Source organism: Malurus melanocephalus, unplaced genomic scaffold (assembly GCF_030028575.1).
Source record: "Malurus melanocephalus ecotype Western Australia unplaced genomic scaffold, MMel_1.1 scaffold_1315, whole genome shotgun sequence".
Lineage (NCBI taxonomy): Eukaryota > Metazoa > Chordata > Aves > Passeriformes > Maluridae > Malurus > Malurus melanocephalus.
The window spans coordinates 4,292-20,710 of record NW_026624547.1 but is presented as its reverse complement, the minus strand read 5'-3'; the positions used below and the strand labels follow the sequence as shown (position 1 = coordinate 20,710).

Sequence of the window (16,419 nt, the reverse complement as noted above, 5' to 3'; positions counted from 1 at the left end):
GAGAASCGGGGCTCCTCTGCCGCTCCTCGGCCCCGCAGCTCGGCCCCGCCTGGGGAGGGGGCACGGCTTGGGATCGGGGTGTGGATGAGGGGGAGCCCCCTCCCCTCCTCGGGGACCCCGCGGTGCCGCCGCTGCCCCCCAGCATCGCCCAAATCCTGGGCTCTGCTCGCAAATCTGCGGGGAGAATAAAAACGAGCTCAGTTCCCTTTAGGTTCCCCCTTCGAATTTCGCAAATCTGCGGGGAGAACAAAACGAGCTGAGTTTCCTTTAGGTTCCCCTTTCCCTTCGAATTATCGGACTTTTCCTCGTTCCCCGAACTTTTTTTTCCTCGGGTTTCCAATAAATGTACCCTCGTGGCAGAGTGTTGTGGTTCCTGGGAGCGGCAGGCGGGGCGAGTTCCCCCCGCTCTTCCCCGATCCCCCAAATCCTCGCCGCTCTTTCCGCTCTCGCCGTCTCCATCCCCAGCCAGGCAGGTCGGACAGAGCTTCCGAGATACCCATAAATAAAAAGAATTGTAAGAAAAACCYTCCGAAGAAACAGGTAAGACAAAAATTCCGGTTTATTAAATCCCGATTTATTTAATCCCGATATGGGGAAGGGGGAGCATCGCCAATATCTCGATCGGAGCAAATGCGCTCGCAGCCAGAAAAAAAAATGGGATTTTTACAGCTCGGAGAAGTGTCGGCAGCCTGATTCCTGCCCTTTTCCAGTTGTAGATCCCCGATAATTCCATTTTCCTCTGAAATAGCCCCAGTCCCGCGTTTGGCTCCTGCTCCCCGCCTGCATCTCCCCCGTCCCCTGCGCTCCGCGTCGCGCTCAGCCCGAGCAGCCCCCGGCTCGCTTTGCCTTTTTCTTCCTACCMGGGCAATGGGGTTAATTTCCAGGTAAATTCCAGATTTTTATAATTTATTTCGGGTTTTTTTTCCTTATTCTGGGCTGAGCTGGCGGCTGGGAAACGCTCCGAGAGCGCGGCGGAGGCTCCGCARCTCCGGGGAGGAGATGTTGGGATCGGGATTGAGAATTTCCTCAATTTTCCTCGGTAAAAACCCGGAGCGGGGGCTGTGCTGGCTCAGATATTCCCCGGGCAGCCCCGAGCAGCGTCTCCTTAAGATATTTAATTTATTTCTTTATTTTTTTGAGTTTTAATCGGGAATTTCATTCGCTTGTCCGGCGTTCTTAGCACTTTCAGGGCATTTTGGATTATGGGACATGTTGTTTTGTGAGGGGAAAAACGTTTGATTTTCCTGTTTAATATATAAAATATAGATGATGGAAATGTGTGCCTTTGCTTCATTTTTGTGAGTTTCTTTTTATGTTTTTTTGCACTTAAAATAAAGATCACACATCGTGTGTAGAGGAAAAACCCCAAAATCAATCAAGGAAAAGCTGCTCATCTTTAACAAATCCTTCCAAGACAATAATTTCCACCAACAAAATGTCACCCACCTCCTCAAAAATTAGGATTTAGAAGGCAAACCAACCACTTTCCTCCTGAAATCTCAGTGTTTTGAAGCAGAACSGGCTGGAAATTCTGCTCCCAGCTCAGGGGGTTTTCTCTTTTCCCCCACTCCCCTGGGCAGGGATGTGATGGAAGCTGGAAAATCTGGAAATTTGACATTTTTTTTGTGTCTCCCACCGAGTATTTTGCTGTGTGCTCGTTGTCAGTTCCTCCTGAGCACGAATTTAACCAGGAATTATTAAAAATGATATCAAAGAGAAGCTTTAATGGTATTTATGGGATGTTGTTCTATTTTTTTTACTGTTYRCAGGGTTGGGGGCTGGCCTGGCTCTGCTCTGGGGGTCAGCGATGTCCCAAATCCGGGAGAAAATGTCCAAATATGATTCAAAGAACTCTCAAATCTCTGCTGTTTCTCCATGAACTCCCTTCCCAAAGCGTTTGTACTGATCAATAAAACAAACCCCACAACCACCTTCACCTCTGGGCGGTTTCCAGGCACCTTGGCTGATAATTAAAGCTACAAATCCTATAAAAAAMCCCAAACAGCGATCCCACCGTGACAAAAACAGGCAGGAGGGGAACTTCCCAATCCCAGAGATGCTCTGGAGACCACTGAGTCCTAAAGGTAACAGGAAAATTTTTTGGAACAGGCTGCTCATCCCACAAATTTTGGTGCAAAAACCCCAAAAATTGAGACAGATGAAAGGAACAGCCCCTGCCAGAGAAATTCCCAATGTCTGCTCCTTTCCAGCTGGGAGCAACCCCTGCCAGGCTGGGATGGAAAAGAATAATTTCCAACCAGTCTGAAAAATGTTTTGGGAAGAGATTATTGGAGAATGGAGCGGTACTGGGAAAAAGGAAGGGCTAGGAAGATGCTTTTTTTTAGGGTTTTTTTTTGTTTGTTTTTTGTTTTTTAAAAAATTTTCTTTTTGTTTCTATCGGAGATTTTTGGAATCAATGAAATGAGTTTTTATTCCTAAATTCTGAGTTATTCCATGACAGCAGTTGTCTTTTTACTGCTCTTCCCAAGAAACTTGAGGAACAAAGATTTAGAGCTGCTCTCCCTGAAAAAGAAAAAAAAGAAAAATATTTAATGTGTTCATTTAGGAAATGCTGGAGTGGAATTGGTGTGCAGGAAATAATTGCTGGGAATAGGAAATGCTGGCGGATTTCCTATTTTCTGAGAAGATTGATTTTCATTAAAATTCTTCAGTGAGGTTTTTTTTTTTTTTTAATTGTTTTCTGGTGATTAATTTAACACCTAAGTGGTGATTTTTTTCCTGTTTTCATTACAGAAAATAAATTAAAAAAAAAATCTATAAAATCCTGCCATGAACCTTTGCTTTCTGGTTTGATTTTGAGCATTTTCCAGCGTGCTGCCTCCAACATTTTTAACTTTTATATGTCARAAAGGCAGCTCCAACCCCAAATTTTTTCATTCTCTAACCAGAGCTCCATAAAAGCAGATCATTTATGGGTTTTTGGGCAGTTACAGAGCAAACAATTTGCAATTTCTTGCTGTCACACACACGTGGAAGGTGAAAATAACCCAGGCCAAGCCCAGCACTGACCTGGCCGTGCTGTAAAATCCTTTCCTGCAGTTCCTCTCGTGGTTTTTCTCTGCTGACCGATGGATTCAGTGCATTTTTTGATCACTGATGYTCTGAACTGAAGCTCCTGCAGGTTGAGGAGTTTTTCCTCTCTTCCAGTCCCCAAAACAAACAACATCACCTTAATTACTGCAAATTCCTCCTTGGATGGTCCTCCTTGGGTTAAAAATTGGTTGATTTTTGTCTTGGATTTATTTTTTGAAGCATTTAGTGACTGCAGGACTTGGGCAAAACCTGGTGTGGTTTCAATCCTCCCCTACTTTTTTAGAGCTGAATGATGGTTTTGAGGTTTTCCTTTATTTGAAATTTTAGACTGATAAGTATCAATGTTTTTGTGGGGTTCAGCAGCCTTTTGTGAGGTGCTAGGAAGCAAAATTTGGTTATTTTTGGAAAAAACACAACGGGGATGTATTGYAGCAATATTTTGTAGGTAGAATTGACCCCGAATCTTTTCCCACTGCAGGTGGTTTCAGCTTCAACTCTTTCAGAACCTCAAATATTAAGAAATTATGGCTCTGGAGAGGTTTTACCATGAAAATATTGGGAATTTCCACGGGATGRTGCACACAGACACCTCCCTGTGCTCAGGGACACCACGGCACCATGGCAGGTTCTGCTCCCACTCAACCCCTCCCTCAAAAATTCAACTTTCAATTAATTCAACATCCAAAGACATTCCTTATTTAAATATTTCCAGTTCCTAATTCAAAAGAAATTCAATTTTGGCCTTTGCTTTTAAGCACTTGGATGTTCATCTTTTCCTTGTGTGGTCCCCTTTTTGTGGCACCTCATCTATGAGGGGCAGGGAAAATCTGAATTAGGATTGAGGTAGATCTGAAGATTTTTTTTAATGTAATAATAACTTTTTCTGGCACTAATAATCTCATTTTTTTTTCTGGGATTTAAAAACCCCAAAACACCAAGACAAACAGACATTTCCAAATGGTTTGTGAGTGTTGATCAAAAATCCATCCCTGCCCCAGATGCAAATTTATAAATCTCCAAGTTCAGCATTTAAATATTTCCTAAAAAAATCATGTTTAAATTTAAAAAAAAGCCCCAAATGGGCACAAAACACCCCAGAAATCCCTTTAATTCATAGGAGGAGGATGCCAGTCAGGGAGGAAGGTGATCAATTAAGACATTAAGCATTTTGCAGCACATGGACACATCTGCATGGCAGCCAAATAATGCAGCCATCAGCTCATTTTCAGGGGGCTGTTGCCTACTTCAACTCAATCCTCAGATCAAAGAGAACATGTCTGCTCGCATTTTCTAATCAGAAAAGGGATGCTAATTTAGGTTCCTTAATGTGTGGTGATAAGAGACTTCTTCAATTAACTGAATTCTATAGGCCAGAAAATAAAAAAAAAATAGGGATACAAAGGGAGTCAGGCTGGAAAGGCAGAAGTTCTCATTAAATCAAAGGTCCAATATTCATTACCTCCAGCATCTGGGGCTAAACACTAAACATGGAGATCATCAAAGGGGGGTTTAATGGGTTAAATTGAGAATATAATCGAATTAAAATATTAGATACGAGTAAATAGCTCTTTGATATTCATCTGAAGGTTTCATTAAAACRGGCACTCGAGGTTTGCAGGAAGGGGGGATTATCACTTTGGACAAACAAGTTGAGGTGGCCTGATCAGAAATGCTTCAAAGTSGTGCTGTTTGGTTTGGAAAATTTATTGAAAAATAAATTCAACCATTTCCTCAGCCTGGCTGTGCCCAAAGGAGAGGGGGAAGAGGCTGAGGAAGAGGAAGGTGCTGTTCCAGAAGATGGAATTGGGTGCTGGAATCGACACAAAYGTGATGGAAACATTCCCCCTGCAGMCTGAGCCACGTTCCCACAGTGGGCAATGCTTCCTCCTCCAAGGCATCCCAGAATATTCTCAGGARTTCTCAATATTCCTGGAATGTCCTGAACTTGCAGCTGTCAATCCAAGAGGATGATTCAGGTTGGGGAGAGGGTCAGGAAGAGTTGAAAGGGGATCTCTTTTCCCCATATCAAGTGGGAGCCTCCCATAAAAAGAGACCCAATAAATGGGACAAAGCAATCCCACATCATCACAATTGTTATTTTTTTTTCCTTTTTCCTGCTTTCCAGGAGATTTTAGCTCAAATTCCCTTGCTGTGTGTTCTAATCACATTTCATGACTYAATTCATAATTTACCAAGTGAAAGAAATGGAAGCATCCTACGAAGCCCATCTGTTTGTTGTTATTTTTACAGAGTTAATCTGTTCAAAGCTCYTTCCTCTCAAACATGCAGCTCTCAATTATCCTGAGTTACCCAATACATTTTCCAACTGCTCCTGGCTAATCACAGATTGTCTGAATGCTCAGCCAGGACTTGTTTGGATTTTTTTTTGCCCCAGAAGCTTAAAATTTTGGGCTTGATGTGTTAACTCTTCATTAAGAGATAACAGATTAAATTAAATAATTAGCATTGTGTCATAACCAACTGCTGTGCTTGGTGCATAGTTTTGTTCTCTTTTTTAGTAGCAATGGATTATTTTTGRCTTTATTTCTGGCCAAAAAGTCTCCTGTGCAGTTCAGAAAGAGAAATATTGTTTGTGTTAAGATCATCAGATAAAACAAAGTTTATTTTGAATGTTTTGTAAAGGTGGTCACGTGTTTGATATGTTTAAAAATGATCCAGCCATGACAAGCAAAGAGCTGATTGGTCTGAAAGATGCAATTTTTGGATCATTTATTTAAAAAAAACAAAAACAAACCAACAGAGGAGCAGATTTAAAGTGCTATAAATGCAAATGGTTAATTTATTAAACAAAATAGGTACAGGAGAACTGACTCTAAAACTTAAAAGTGATTCAACTGAAGCCAACTGAAATTTCAACGGGCTGGGAAATCAATGTGTGRTGGTTCCAGCTCACAATAAAACAAYTCAGACATTTCTGCCTTGAAGAGATCCCTAAGATATCCCCAATACCTATARGATATGAAGGGCTTTGAAAGCAGCCACAACTTCCTTCTCCTTCTCGTGTCTGTTCCACAGCGTTTCCAGGGATGGGATTTGGGGTAAACTGGTTCCACTTTGAGCCTGGGGCAGAACCTTTTCCTCTTTCACCTCTTGCTCTGGTTGTTTTGCAGTGAAAGTCTTTGGTCTTGGAATCTTCTTGGCATAATCCAGTGCCTAAAACAGGAAAAGTGATTATGAGAAAACCTGGCCAACGTTTCCAAGAATATTTAGGTGCATTGAGTGAGATTTCTCTGAATTGCTGATCCTGTTTCTGGCAGAATTCAATCCCAGATTCTTCAGTGGTGTCTGCAAAATAACCCAGCTCAAGATTTGCCTCCTGTCACCACAGGAGCCACCTTAAACACTCAAGAATTGCTTTTATTTTAATAAAGGAAGAGCAGCATGAGTCTATTAAGTTTATAAATATTTTTCCCACTCTCGTTAAACTCTTGTCCTCATGCAGGGAGTTTTGCAGGTTGACGAGCTTAGGGTCGACTGCATGATGGACTGAAATATCAAAATGAAAAAACAAAATGATGCCTGGAGCCTGGGTGACTTGGACAGGGAATGGACACAGAATCACAGAAATCCTGGARCTGACCAAGCCCTGCTTTAGCTGGGATGGGGTTTGGTGCATGGATTTGGAAACACCTCTAAAGTCACCAGGGGAAATTTTATTATCTCGTCTTCTTGATGGAAGAGTGGCTGGGAAATCTCCTAAAAGAATCCAAACCCCTTTTGACACACAGTTTTTTTTCTCCTCATGGTTTATATTTGGGACTAAATACAAGGAACTGAGGAATTCTGATATTAAACTTCACAACTTTGCGCCCATAAGTCACCTTGCAAAAATACCCATGAAAGGGACCCAGTTCTTACCTTCTGCCTGGACACTGAAGGTACCTGRAGTTTCATGGGTGACCTCTGCATCACAGTAATATTTTTCATGTTATATTCCTTAATTTGCTGGGAATATTCCTTTTGCAGCTTTACCTTCTGTTTCTGAGAAAACCAGAAAAGAGCACGGAATGAAATCTCAGCGGATCTATCAATGAAACCTTTTCCCCACCAATATTCCACTTTTCCATTTCCACTGCTGTTCACCTGCATTTGCCATTGTCCCTTCCTCCGAGCACAACAGGAACCCCTGAGAAATGGCACCGCTTTTTTTTAGCTGATTTTACCTTTTAAGAGCTTTTCCTCTGCAGAGGACAGAGCTCAGCAGAAATGTGAAAGGTACTTCTTTATTCTGAATGTCCTGAACAATCTGTCTCCATTTCACCAGAGTGCCTCCAGCTATTTTTTCAGGTTTGTACAAAATTTTTACATCTATTTTTTTGGGTTTGTACAAAATTTTTATGGCTACTTTTTCAGGTTAGTACAAAATTTTTACACTACTTTATCAGGTTTGTACAAAATTTTTACAGCTATTTTTTTGGGTTTGCACAAAATTTTTACTTCCACTTTACAATTTGGTGGACCTTTACACCGGGAATGACAACCCAGCAATGAGTGTGCAATTTCTGATCCTGTTTCTGGATTAAAAAAATTAAAATGGGTTAAAATGATCCAAAAATACTGCTGATTTTCCTTCAATTTGAATTTTCCTGTAGGATCTCAAGCTAGCCAAGGATATAAAACACCAGACAATTGTAAATTGTTTTTCAGCAGTGATTTCTCTGCCTAAATTCACTTTTGGGTCACTCACTTTCTCTTTGATTGCTTCATAGTCAGGTCCAAGGCCCCCAAGCTTCATATTCACATTGATGTAGAATTTCGAGCTGCACAGCTGAAAAACAAACAGATTTTTCTTAAAATTATTTCAGAGAAAGAAAAGTTACAGAAAGTTTTGCAGTGGAAACCCCAGGATTTAATTTGCAATCTTACCCCTGGCACGTTTAATTTTAAATAAGTAAAATTATTATTTTAAATAATAACAGGACTGAGTTAATTGCCCAAGTCACAGAATTTCCTTTGGATCTAGGTGGGAAATTACCAATTATCCAAAGCACAAAGTGATATTTTCTCAGTCRAAAATGACCTTTTGTGAGCTTTATTTTGAAACCCATTTGACTGTGATTAGAACAAGGSTCCAAAGAACTGCTGTAAGAGGAGMAGATRAAAAATAYCTGATTTTGGTGGTAAAAAATTAAGCAAATGATGGTAGTGATAGYAACCTTTCCTTGCTTTCAAGCTGCACTGGAAAATTGTCCACAAACAACAGAAAAATCCATGGTTTTCATCACAGCAAAAGCTTTACAGTGATGGGTGATGTTATTTCAAGACTTCAGGACATTACAGAAAGACCCCCATGTCTCCATAATATTATTATTTTCTTTCAAGGCCACTGGAATATTTTTCGAAGTGAATTGTTTTAAAAACTTGTCATTATGATCAGCTCTGTAGCAATTTTGATCACAGAATACAACACTAAGATATTTCTATTTGAAAATAAAACATTCTTCAAAACACGGGTTCAAGTTAAACTCAACTGCAGAGAAATGAATTCTATTCACTGAACTTCCTCTTTGAGATTTCTTTTTGTCACCTATCCCTATTTTTACATGATATAACTCATTAATTTTTAATTTTAGCTACAGTGAGGAATTAATTTCGCTGTCTCCCACAAAACCAGGCTTTTCTCACTTCTTGCAATGAGCCTGAGTGCATTTGTTTGTTGGGAAAAAAACGGGATTTTTCTGGGAGACACAAACAGATTCTCTGTGCATTCCCCACTGATGAAGCGTGAGAAAAATGCTGAAAATACAGGACAAGAAACAATGGTTTGAACAGCAAAGCATGGAAATTTATCCTTCAGTTCCTATCATAATCCTGCTAATTCTTCTTAGGGGCACTCAGGCAGCAGTGCCCAAACTGCAGATGAAACACAGGAATAATTATTGCAGCTTAGTTTGTCTGCCCTGAGACTCAGAGCAAACTTCTTAAACATTTAATTGGTCCTGGAGCAAACTTCTTAAACATTTAATTGGTCCTGGAGCAAACTTCTTAAACATTTAATTTGTCCTGGAGCAAACTTCTTAAACATTTAATTTGTCCTGGACACCCAGGGGCAGCTTTCTGCCGTTCCCCTGTAGCTGAGTTAAGTGGTCACACCAGGAAAGGGGACATGCAGAGGAGATAAAGGGAGCAAGGTTTTAATAAGGACCCAAATGGGATCATCAGGAGGCTCAGAATCACGTTTAGGCCGTTAGGTTTACAAATCCTCCAAGTTTGGGGTCAGAATCCTTTGGAAAGGAGGAGATTTGAGCTGGACAGCAAAGGAGCGTGACCAGGATTGCTCAGATCTGAGGCCAGGCTGCCTGCTGCTCCACACAAACAGCCTGATCCCAAATAATTGTATCTGTGGAGAGCTGAAAGGACAAACACTGCTCTGTGTGTCCCTGGAGATAATCAGGACTGACCCCAAAGAGYTGGAGGATCCTTTTGCTTTTTGGACTAAAATGATTGCAGGGTCTGTTTCGACCTTTGTCCCGTGATTTTGGATGTTCTGCTGTGTGTCCATGAGACTTTAATAACAATTAAATATTTCTCAGTCCCCCTTACTTTTCTCCCTTTTAAATAACTTTGAATTATTAACAAATAATGTTAATCAGAGGGGGAATAGAAATGTTGAACCACACCACTCACATCTGTTCTTACCTTCTTGCTGCCTTTGGGTTGGTTTTGCTTTTCCATTTGCAGGACGGATCCTTCCGAGCTGCTTCGCCTCATTTTCCCAGGATTTCCCTCAGCTCCTCCTGGATATCCCTGGGATCCCCCCTGCAGCTGGGACAGGCCAGGGGGCAGCAAACTCCAAATCCATTTATCAGTAAAATCCTCTCCCCTCAAACCAGAGCTCCGTGCCACGTAACGCTCGGGCAGTTCTGGACATTCGGAGGTTCCACAGGAGGCTGTGGGTGAGCTGTGAACAAAACATGCAAAAGGTGCTAAAAAGTGAGGGGGAAAGAGTAAAAATGTTCATTTACACACAGCAGGGAGATCAACAAACAACCTGGACACGGAATATGGGAGCGGGGAGGTGGAAGGATGGSGATTTTACAGTGAATGACTTTGCTTGCACCCAAATGTACAAAAAGAAATGGAAAATAAACAAGAAATAAGGACACTTTCAGCCTGATGTGAAGGTAGCTGRAGCCAATGAAAGCTGTCTGCAAATGGCTTTGGATCAGGCCTGCTGAGCACTGAAAGAATCATTGTTTGTGTGGAATAAAACCTTCAGTTTTTGAATCAAGGCAGGTGCAATTCTACATAAAGTGAGGATTTTCCTGCTCTCCCCCTTCAGGGAGTCAGGATTGGCACTGGGCTGGCCCTAACTATCCACTCTGCAAAGCCAGTTTTGCTACAAACTCTTAATTTATGCACRATGCTCTTTCCCATCTACATTTTAAACTTTTTCTTCCAGCTTTCCAGAAGGAAACTTTCAATTGCAGCAAATTCCATGCCAGGAGGACAGACCCGTCCTTTTCCAACGTAATATTTAAAAATCAACAGTTATAATAAATCTTAAATCAGTAATAAATTATAATGGCAGATTTGTAGCAAAATAACCTCATACTTTGGACTTTTCAGCATTTTCTTGTCCATTTATTTATTTTCTGGGCATCACAGGGTTATGATAGTACCATTTTATCACTTATATTCTTACCACAAATTGTTCTGATACCTGTTATCCTCATGAATATGATTTTTAAAATCTTGAAGCGATGCTGGATCCTTCACCCTTTCTTCAAAACCACCATTAAAATAAGATGAAAGATTCCTCAGGTTTGGATGTGCCTGACCACCAGTGCTGACATCCCTGGAAAAATTCTGCCCAGGGAAGTGGTTGGTGAAATATTGCTGCTCATGTGGAATTCCGTATGRAGAATCCTGCTGGTAATTCCAGCTCTCCTTGCTGGGATACACCGAGTACAAAACCTCAGCTGGGTTAAAATTGGGGAATATTGGGGGCAAAGGACAGGTGGATGTGGGAGTTGAAGTTGGGAGATTATTTAAGCCAGGTTTGGGTTTTTCTGTTGGGTCAGGGCTGATGGTAGAACCTGGATTCAGAYATTCCTGCAGAGCTCTGCTGCTGTCCTGCTCTGCTGAAGTGGGAGCAGCCTGAAATCCTGGGATTTGCAGGTGATGAGAAGACTTTGGTTCTGCTGCTCTTCCTGAGGGTTGTTGGCCATCATTCCTTGGAAATGCTCTCTCATTGAGAGTCTGGTTGGATTCTGTTTTATTTCTCTGGGAGATCTTGTGCTGCTCCTGAAACAAATTACCAAAAGCTGGGTGAATTTCAGTGGTTGATATTTTRGATTTTCATTAAGAAATGTCATTACACCCATCAAAATCCCTCTGTGCTGCTTGKATCTAACCCTACTCATGGCTGGACTTAACCCAAAATTCAATTTGTAGGAACCTTCAATCCAGAACAAAATGCCAGGTGTTATTCAGGTGCTGCACCATAAATAATTTTGCATCAAAACTTTGCTTAATGCACTATAAAATAAATTCTGCATGATAAAAACAGGTCCTTTCAGATGTATAAGGGAATTTTTCCTGCGTGAAGTGCAAAAATAAATGCACAGGACTACCCRTGTCTAACCCTGTGGATRAGTGGTAACTCSCTGTTAACCATCTGGAGAAAATRTTTCAAAAATCAAAGCAGTTTTTGYTTTTTATGTACCAAATTTCATGGAAAAAATGGCTTTGTACACACTGTTAGTGCAGAAAGAGATTGATGTCAGTTATAAAAATGAATTTATTTCTAAACCAAGCACTCYTCCCTGCAAAACAGAATTCAGATGATAAAAATTCAAGAATTTAAGCACACCAGGACTGTTGTTAAGAGAACCAAACTGCCACATTCTAAATCCAGATTTATTTAAGATTTATCCTTTTCCACTTACACGTGTTGCCCACCTGGATAAAAGACTCGAATTTCCTTGGAATACCCCAAATCCATTTCCAGCCCATTTAATGTCTGTCACCCTCCCGTGTCTCTGGGGTTCTTTTGTGAGCAGCACGTGGCAAATGCACTCAGAGAGACGGTTCCATGGCAGGTGTGGAATCCACACAATTCCTGCAGGTTTTGGGGAAAGCTTTAGCCCTGGGAATCCTGGCTCCTGGAGCTTCAGGTCGTGGCAGAGTGGTGGAAAACCAATTTATCATTCGTTGGTGATGAAAATTAAAAATTAAGAAGAAGCCCTGCCTAAATTTTCTACTAAAAATATCTGACAAAACTGCTCTGATCCCATACTGAAATAATTCATAATTCATTTGGCCATAGCAGGATATTTGCTTGCACACTGAAATAATGCAGAATTTGTACAACTTATGCAGAAATAATTCAGTGTTTGTTTGTGGCAGGAGCCAAGCTGGGAGCAGGCCAATGTTTTCCCATTTAAACAATGAAATGAATAAATAAATATCTCCTTCATTGTGGAATTTCATGCAGAAAGCAAATCTCTCCTGATGGACAGCARCATAAAATCCTGTTTGTACTTTACAGCAGTGCAGCTCCCAGTCTTTATCACAGAATTTAAACAGTTTCTGAACCACTTTAAATACCTGTTGTACACAGAGAGTAACTGAGTTTGCCAATAAAAATCCCAGTCTTTGTTTTTTTATCAGTGGTGATTACCTGGTCCCTTCATTGCTCCAAAGACTGAACCATTSCATTGGTTTAAAGGCCAGCAAAAAACAGATTTACAGATTTAGGAGTGTGGAGAAAGTGAGGGCATCTTCTGCTTGAAACATTTTCTGTTTTGTGGTAATTAATTAATTCTCCCTTAATTTTAGGGGCCAAATAAGGAAGTTCTGGTTCAGAATCCTCACAAGCCATCAAACACGACCATGAACTGGTTTATATTTTTACATTATCAACCAAATAATCTCCTCAACAGATAATAACAGATTCTGTAAGCCCAGAATTCTTTGGCATTTTGCTTTAAAAATCTTCAGTCCATAAAGCACGCATGCATTAAATCACAGTGATTATCTGATACATATTTAAGGATTTCCTGTCAGTGATCAGTACTTTAAAAGCAACAAGATGTCAGCTTTAAACATTCAAACTCAGTGCTTTTCCAGCTATATTTTAGCTATTAAATTCTATTGAAAAGGCACCTTGAGCTGCTGTCCTTTTGGGTACCATTTGTCTTCAGGCTTCGGTGTCCCAGTCTGGAGTGGTGGGATATTTTGGGGTGGTTCTTCCTCAACTGGTGCAGGATCTGTAACCTAAAATCCAAAAACGTTTACAGCCACAGCACAACCAAATGAAATGAATGAAAAGTCTTAAAAAGGGGAAATGATGAGAAATAATTTAAAATTGAAATGCTGAAGTTTGGGACAACAAAAAAAAGAAATGGTTAAAAGAGAAAAAGAAACAAAACCCAATTAACAGCTGGGAGGGAGTATTATTTCTATTTTTAAGAAGAAGAAAGGAAAGGAAAATTGCAGGAAGTGTGCAGCACTGAAACCTTCTTGTAACTCTCAAATGCCTGGGCTCCTCCATTTCTATGAGAGCCACTGGATGCAGCTAATAACAGAAAAACAGCCAGAAACCATCCCTGGCCAGGCAATCACACACATCCCGGGCCTGAAGAAGAGAGCCCTGCAGGAAAAGCTGGCAAAACACAGTAATGGGGGTGAAAAGTCCAAGGAGTAGCTGCAGAAATAGAGCATGGAATACACAGAGCTGGGCAAAACAGGCTCACAAACAAGATCTTCATGTGGCCACAGCTGGGGGAAAACCACTGCTGGAAATTTCATTGGAGCAARATTTTAGGGGAATGCACAAAAGCCAAGTGATACCTTTGTAAATACAGCAATAATTACATTTTTTCTTGAAATCAACTGGTTTTTAAATCTATAAAACTGCAGAAAACCCACTTTTAATTTTGTTTTTTAYTGATATTTGTTGTCCCAAACTATCCTGCTGAGTATTTTAGCAGGTGTGACTTGCAGGGGACGTGTTGGGAAGTGCCCCTCTGATACAGGAACCTCTGCTCCACTGCAGGATGGTCCCACAGGAAAACCTGCTCTGAGAAAATATTTGTGACCACGATAATCACAAATTGAAAATCATCAGTGGGAAGAAAATGTGGGAAGCTGAGCCTCTCATTTTTTGGGGTAAAGGATTAGGACAGCTCAGAAAAGGYGGGGAGGGTTTATTGCTGAGTTTAGGGGTGATCTCATGGCTCCAAATTCAAGGCGGATCCCATTAGCAGTGACAGGAAAAATTCACAAGAAAATTAAAAAATACCACGGAGGTTTTCTGAGCTGTGGACAGGCACAGCTTTGCAGTGAATAAGATGTTTTTGGTGGAACCAACTGACTGAGTGCATTGATGGAGTGCTGGGCAGGTAAAACATACTTCTACATTATCTCTTTGAAAGAGGAACAGGACACAACCTCTGCCAGCATTATTTTTTTTTTTTTTTTGGCGAACCATTCTATTAATACCAATCAAATTGAGAAAATGATCAAATGAAATTGCATTTTGAGAATCATAAGCTGTGTAATGCCTATTCTGTTAAATTGAGGCCCGTAATTGCTTCTCTACTGAAAAGATACAACAAAGACAGCAATCATGGCATGTCATTATCCCAGACTGGCAAACCAGCCTTTGCAGGGAGGACTTCAAAGGCTCCTGGTTCTCGAATTGCATTTGGCTGCTATTGTTGAAGCCCAGGCAATCTCGATGAGGTGTTTACACCGAGGTAAGGCTCGRTGCACTGAGAGTCTGAGTGCCTGGGTCTAGAGCCATTAAAAAATTGTACATTATGTTCCTGGCTTTGAAGTAAGGGGCTTGGAGGTAGGAAAGCAACTCAGACCGAGCACAGCTGAGCTAGATTGGGCCACTGCTTCTCTTTTTGCCTGGCTCTCTGTCTCTCAAAGAAACTCATCATCGGGTTCTTTAAGAATCAGGCAACACTGCAAAGAACTTGATGCTGTATAAAGCGCTGTGTAAATTAGGAAATACACAGATCAGCACGGGTTTAGGGGGTGTTTTGGTACATGCAGCACAGAGGGAACAGCTGTAAATCCTGCTGGAGGAGGCTGGAAATATTTTAACCAGTGTTATGTCAGCTGTGCACAAACTCCTGCCTTCGGTGTAAACACTGTTTTATCAGCACAGCTCCTGCAGCCAGCAGTGATCAGATCAATAAATMCAGCTTCAACCCCCTGAAAAGCTCAAAATAATGCAGTTTAGGCAAGCACAAGATGTGGCTTTATCACTTTGGATTCAGCTTCCCAGGTGAGCTGACCAAAGTTGGCTCCTGGAGCAAGAGGATACTTCTTCAGGCCTTTTTACCCCCCCAACAAGACTGAGCCATGGACACCTTGGTTAAGCATAAATCAATATTTTTTCCTGTCCTGCAGCAAAGCCAAAGGTGGCTGGCAGCAGGTGGGGATGCTGCTCAGGAATCACAGAAATGTGGGTTCATTGGGTAGGAARRGACCTTAAAGCTCATCTTGTTCCAYCCCCTGCCRTGGCTGGGGACACCTTCCACTGTCCCAGGGTGCTCCAAGCCTTGTCCCGGGACACTTCCAGAGATGGGAAGCCCACAACTCCCCTGGACAATCTGCATTTTCAGCAGTGTGAACTCATCTAGGTTAGAACAGACCTTCCCACACAGCTGCTCCTGCTCTGTCCCAGCTCTGCTGTCCCCACGGTCACTTTAGCAGGACAATCTTATCTCCCAGCCCTGATTTTAACAGATTCCTTTGCCTATTCCAATTTTTGAACAGTGTGTACACAATGAAGCCCTGATCCCTGGCTCCAGCACATAGATAGGAAAGATTTCCAGAATTCCCTAAATAGCAAATATAATCATATCAACACAGCTCTAATTAGCATCCATCTACACTCATTATTTTTACCATCATCCAAATTAGAACTGAAAAAAACAAGTGCTCTTAATAGCTCTGCTAGGAAAAAAAAACTTGTCCATCATTCCTGGTGCTGGAATGTTGTCAGAACATCCCTCTAACGTGGTGTCAACTCTTCATTAGCCTGGCAGAGGTGTCACTTGAAGCACAAAGTCCCTGGAGCTTTCCAAGGTGAGCATTTTCTGTGTGGAGACATTCAGTGACCCTCCTCCTTCCCATTATGCATAAKAAGTAGCAAGGAAAAGCAATAAACTCGTTTATAATGGTTCATTAGGAACTGTAATTACATTTCCACTTGAACCTCCCCAYGAGTTGGCTGACACTCTGCAGTCAGTCAGGACTTCAGGCACAAGGCCTGATGTGTCCAGTATCAAATTTGGTCTGGGATTTTGACAGGCTTCAGCCATCAGCCATGGAAATCTCCTGGAGTTCAAGGCCAAGCACAGAGCAGAGAAGGTCACAGAG

At 41.4% G+C, this 16,419-nt stretch overlaps 1 protein-coding gene across 1 annotated transcript in view; it reads right to left on the bottom strand.

Annotated features, from left to right (window-relative positions):
* Window positions 1-6,010: 6,010 nt before the first annotated feature.
* JHY (junctional cadherin complex regulator) overlaps window positions 6,011-16,419 on the bottom strand; it is a 14,193-nt gene continuing 3,784 nt past the window's right edge. The window contains exons 3-8 of the mRNA XM_057387705.1: window positions 13,186-13,296; window positions 10,739-11,322; window positions 9,715-9,976; window positions 7,763-7,843; window positions 6,934-7,056; window positions 6,011-6,228 (exon numbers count right to left, since the gene is read on the bottom strand). Coding sequence (XP_057243688.1) covers window positions 6,025-6,228; window positions 6,934-7,056; window positions 7,763-7,843; window positions 9,715-9,976; window positions 10,739-11,322; window positions 13,186-13,296 — 1,365 coding nt within the window. The 3' untranslated portion in view covers window positions 6,011-6,024. The remainder of the gene's footprint in view (window positions 6,229-6,933; window positions 7,057-7,762; window positions 7,844-9,714; window positions 9,977-10,738; window positions 11,323-13,185; window positions 13,297-16,419) is intronic.